This window comes from Pteropus alecto, unplaced genomic scaffold (assembly GCF_000325575.1).
Source record: "Pteropus alecto unplaced genomic scaffold, ASM32557v1 scaffold156, whole genome shotgun sequence".
Classification (NCBI taxonomy): domain Eukaryota; kingdom Metazoa; phylum Chordata; class Mammalia; order Chiroptera; family Pteropodidae; genus Pteropus; species Pteropus alecto.
Window position 1 is genome coordinate 3,407,181 of NW_006437746.1, and position 5,212 is coordinate 3,412,392.

General features: G+C 54.1%; 1 protein-coding gene across 5 annotated transcripts in view; it reads left to right on the forward strand.

The window, feature by feature from the left end:
- The window catches only part of TMEM42 (transmembrane protein 42), an 11,742-nt gene that overhangs the window by 256 nt on the left and 6,274 nt on the right, over positions 1 to 5,212 (forward strand). The window contains exons 2-4 of one of the 5 annotated variants that reach the window (XM_025048904.1): positions 1,711 to 1,860; positions 2,498 to 3,008; positions 3,867 to 4,902. In XM_025048904.1, the coding sequence (XP_024904672.1) occupies positions 1,711 to 1,860; positions 2,498 to 2,638 (291 nt within the window). In that variant the 3' untranslated portion in view covers positions 2,639 to 3,008; positions 3,867 to 4,902. Of the gene's footprint in view, positions 1 to 1,710; positions 1,861 to 2,497; positions 3,009 to 3,114; positions 3,655 to 3,866; positions 4,903 to 5,212 lie in introns of those variants that run through there. The other 4 variants (XM_025048905.1, XM_025048901.1, XM_025048902.1 and 1 more) reach the window with 4 other exon arrangements.

The window sequence follows — 5,212 nt, forward strand, 5'->3', positions numbered from 1 at the left end:
CGCAGGAGGGGCGTTGTGGGGCCCGCGGGGCTCCGGGTGGGGCGGGGCTTGGGGCACAGTTAGCCACCTCAGCAGGTCTCTCTGGCCTGGTTCGCAGCCGGGCGCTGCCATCAGTTGGTACGGGAGAGCAGCCCTCGACTCAATGAAGTATAGGCGGTAAGAGACGTCAGGAACTGAGGCCTTTTCCCTTCCCAGGGACCTAAAGTCTGTCCTCCGATTAGGCTAGTTCCCTCTCGGGGAAGACGCACACGTCCTGCATTTACTATCCACCTTTCATTTTAAGCCCCTGTACCTGAACGTTTCTCTTCACATGAGTCTTAATGTGAGAAGCCCATCTCTTTACTCCGTAATTGACAGGTGTTTTGACCGGTTTATCCTGTTGCCTGGAAACTTGAGAGTTTGGGAAACGCTCTGGGCATTTCCCTGATGCTGAGAACGCCTAAGCTACCTCCCCATATCTGCTAATGTGTATAGCTCTTTGCATCTGAAACTCAGGGTTAGGCCCTGCCCTGGTCGGGGGACAGGCTGATTCTTTAGGTTTAAGCCTATTTAGGGCTAATCCAGTGGGAGCTGCCATGCTGGAGGTAGGTATCCTGTTGGGTGTTAATTCTTGGAGGAAGTGGTCCAAAGTAGGATGAGTGCCTATGAGACATGAGGTTTTCTGGTCTTTAATTGTGCACCAGGTCTTCATAATCCTATATATAAGCAACCTGCCACTGTCACAGTGCTTATGTGCGTTATATGAAGACACCCCTTAAGACACCTGTTCAGCTGCTGGAAAACTTATGAGAAATAAGGGTATGATATTTAGATGGGCACAACCTCCAGAGGAAGCAGCTTTGTCCACTGGCAGGTTGCTAACTGGACACCTCTTTGTCCACTGGCAGGTTGCTAACTGGACACAAAGGGCTGCATGCCCTTTGTGTAGGAGGCCTCGCAAAATCTTCTCTCAAGGCTCTCTCCTTTGGGGGAGGGGAGGAGGGAGAGCGAGAACTTTGCAAGTTCTCTAGATGAAGCTAGGATCACCAGATAGTGTCAGGTGGTTTTCTCTAGGCAGGGCTGGGCCTTGGTTAAGGCCTGGGTTTGAATTCTGCCAACTCCCACCAGCTGTGACACTTTAGGCAAGTTACTTCATGCCTCAGGTCATTTATCTGTAAGATGAAGTTAAGGAATAAATGAGAATGCACTTAAAACAGTCCAGGGTCTGGCACAGAGTAAAAGCTAAGAGGAGAACCGTGGGTCAAGCCAGAGTGGTTGTCCACTGCACAGGAGAGAGATGTGACTGATTTGCGCTTTACCAGGAGCCAGAAAGTGAGGACTCTGCCCCTGGTTTACTCACACTACAGACCAAATGATAACAACTTGGCCCTCTGGGACAGAGCTTCCAGCACTGTTCAGTGTGGGACTAATGAAGGACTGGTGTGAAGTAGAAAATACTGGTGATGTCTTGCCATTTTACTTCTGCCCAAGGTCATGTGGCCAGCAAGATGGCCAAATAAGTGTTATCTCTGAATTTGTTTCAGCTATACAATGGGTGTGTTGCCCACTGAGGGTTAAGTGAAGGCCTGACAGGAAAGCTGAGGCCCCCCCAGGCTGATGGGATCTCAGTAGGGGCCCGGCTGCTAGTAACCATGGCCTTGGGTGTGCTGTGAGGGGAACTGCTGGTCGCAGTGCCCGGGCTAGTCATGGCCGCAGTGACACCTTCTCCTGCAGGTGAATGTGGGCTACTGCGCCTTAGGCATTATTGTGATGGCGATCACCAATTCTCTGATGTGGACGTTCTTTAGCCGAGGCCTCAGTTTCTCCATGTCTTCAGCCATTGCATCTGTCACGGTGACTTTTTCAAATATCCTCAGCTCGGTGAGTAGCCTGGTACGGTCCCCCTGTCCCATACCTGGGTCCTGGGTGGGTTGTCCTTGGGTAACCCTGCTTTCCCAGATAGGAGAGAGGACAGGGACTGAAGCAGAGTTTGGGCTGTGGCTTGACCCCTGGTGGCTGCTCCCCTAATCTGTCAAACTGAGGAATTCTCAAGGTGGTTGGGAATGAAGTCTAAGTGTAAAGGCAGCCTGCTTGCTGCTCGTTCAGGCTGGAGCCCTCATTCTGGTCTCTGCACAACCCAGCGGTCTCCCAGGGCCTGTGAACTCCAGCATGAGACACGGAGGGTCTAGGTTCTTCCCTCCGGTGGCCTGAGACCAGCCAGGTGGGCTGAGCCCAGTCTGTCCTGCAGTCAAGGGAGGGAGGACGTGGTAGGTCGGCTTGGGTCAGCGGACACCAGGGACCAGCTGCATGCTGGGCCTAGCTGCCAGCCTCTGCTGGTCTTTCTTGTCCCCTTCGCTGGGGTCCAGTGCTGTGAGGAAGGTATGAGGAGCGTGACTTGACAGCTGGGTGTCAAGCCCCAGACCTGTGACTCCAGATCTTTCCTCCTGTCCTAGGAGGGCGCTCAGCCGCGGGAGGGGAGGTCGGGCGTCCCGGCCTCACCGCCCTCTCTGCCCTGCAGGCCTTCCTGGGGTTCGTGTTGTACGGAGAGTGCCAGGAGGTCCTGTGGTGGGGCGGCGCGCTCCTCATCCTCTGCGGACTGACCCTGACCCACAGGACTCTCCCGCCAGTCGGGAAGGCCCGGCCCCTCAAGCAGCAGTAGCATCACGTGGCGGGGTGGACGTGCCGGAAGGACACATCCCAGGGTGCTCTGGGGGTGCAGGGAGATGCTGCCCACGGAAGCAGGCCTCTGACAAGCAGCTTTGGGGGGCAGCTCCAGCTTCTGTGAGGGGAAGCAAGCTCGGCAGTGTTCTGCTTGAAGCCACCTTGACATCTGCACGCTCACCCTCCCGGGCCCACCCAGCGAGCCTCGGTCCCTGGGGCTGCTCGGCTTCGTGTGTGAACTTGAACCAAGCTGTAATTGTAGTCCTTTGGCCTGACGGGCCAGTCATGCAACACGGGAATCAGCGACTGGGGCGACCTTCCAGGACTTCGCGCTGACGTGTCAGGCTATCTGTGTACGGCAGGAGGAGGTAAACTAGATTGATGCTGATTTTGTAAGTTACAACTACAAAATAAGTATGAAGTAATAAGTGTGGAATCCTGATTCTTTCCTACAGTTTTTTTTTTTAATCTAAGTTTTTGGAGTAAGAGGGAGCAGCCAGGGGGAGCTGCAGTTCCTGGAGTGGAGTTGACGCCCCCTGTCCCCTGCCCCAGGCCTGGGGCCCAGCCGCTCTGTGGCCTGCCGAGCCCTAATGCACGTTCCCGCCCGAGCACATGGTCCCTTCCTGACACCACCCAGGCCGGCGCTCTTCAGAGTCAGGAGGGACTGTCCATTCTCTTGGGCCTCACGGAGAAAAGCTTGACCCCACTTTGGGGACTAGTTTTATTTTACTTATTAGGAAAGAAAACTGGCCTAGAGGTCGCTCCTACCCTGTCATCTCACCTGGGGCCTCTTCTGTCTCTGATTTTCTTTCCCAGATTCTCGTGACTTACCTGTGTCTTAGACCATGTGAATGTAGTTCAGAATCGGTGTGCTGCCTGCACAGCCTCCCGTGCATAGCTGCAAGTGCGACCTCGCCCTCTCCGCTCTCCCATGCCTGGCCACTGGCCTCAGGGCTTCTTCACACATTCTCTGCTTAGGGACATGGGTGCTGGGGGTAAAAGGGTCATTTCCAGGCCGGCTCCCCAGGGCTTCTTCACACATTCTCTGCTTAGAAAGGGACATGGATGCTGGGGGTAAAAGGGTCATTTCCAGGCCGGCTCCTCCTCTCTCTGCAGGGGGTGCCTCTCTTGCCCCCCTCATTCCTCATGGCACCATTTTCTAAAACTCCCACAGCTCCCACTGATAGGGACCTGGGCTCAGCCCACCTCTCCCCAACTTCTCTCAGGCTGCCTCCTCGATACCCCAAGGACTGAGCTCCAGAACTCCAGTGTCTAGAAGTCAGGGTGATGTGGAGGAACCAGCGAGACAAACAAGCAGAGACAGCGGTGAGCTGGGAGGATGGCCAGGCAAGTGTGGCGTCCAGAAGCGTCTACAGAAAAAGGAGTGATCATCCGGCCTGACCCCACTGAGGGTCAGATAAGGTGAAGCCTGAGACATGGCCATTGGATCAGGAGAGAACTTTGATGAGCAGCTCTGAGAACTGATGAGATTGGGGTCATGAGGCAATGGTGGGGCACCCCAACTGATTCAGACAAGACACCTGACAAAATTCACCCTTTTGTGATAAAAACATTCCGCAAACTACAGGGTCTTAACAAAGGCCATCTGAAGCAAGCATCATGCTCGAGGAAACACTGAAAACTTTCCCCCCGAGATCGGTGCTTTCCCCACTTCCGTTCGCACGTTACTGAATGTTCCAGCCAGAGCGGTTGGGCAAGAAAGAAAATGCGTGCAAATTGGAAAGGAAGTAAAACTGTTTTTGTTTGAAGATGACATCATCTTATATGTAGAAGATTATCTGAAGGTTCCAGGAGGAGGCCGCCTGCCCTTTCTCAGAGACCTCAAGCAGGCCCAGGGGAGGGAGCCCCTTCCCCTGAGCGGGGGTCTGCCATCCTGGGAAGAGGCACCTCCTTGTGCCAACTGAAGCTCTGCTGTTAACTGAAGCCCTTCCTTCTTGTTCTGCCCTCCAGAGACTTGCTCAAAGGATCGGCGTCTTTAAATTAAACTCTGACAGCTTCAAGATAACTGTGGTCCCCTGGGTCACTTACTACTTTCTGTAAACAAGCATCTTAAAGCATCTTGTGCCGGGGGTCACGTGGGCACTTGGGGAGCCATCTGTGCTTCCCAGGTTGGGACGCTTTCCGAGGGGGTTGGGCTTCGTTACGTGGGGGTCTCGTTCAGGACACCCAGCCCCTCCCTCAGGCTGTAACCCCACTGCACGTATTCTGGCAGAGGCATGCATATGTGTTGGTTGAATGATGGTTATTTTGTGTGTTGTTTATATGACATTCGGGTGGTGAGGTGGACTGTAAAGTCAAAAACCCTCAATCCTGGGGGTTCTTGCCCCAAATGCCTGCCTTCCTGGCATACAGGTATTTAACAAATGCTTACGGCATGAAAGGTGATTTTTCCTTCTGCTGGGAATATCACGCGGGAGATGACCCAGAGAGAAGGGTGTAGTCACTCCCCACGTGCAGCCTAGAGCCTGCGTGCTGCTGGTCTCCCATGCTGCAAATGGGAGAAAGGACGCTTTCTTTGAGGTTGATATGAGAGGAAGGACACCGTCCAGGG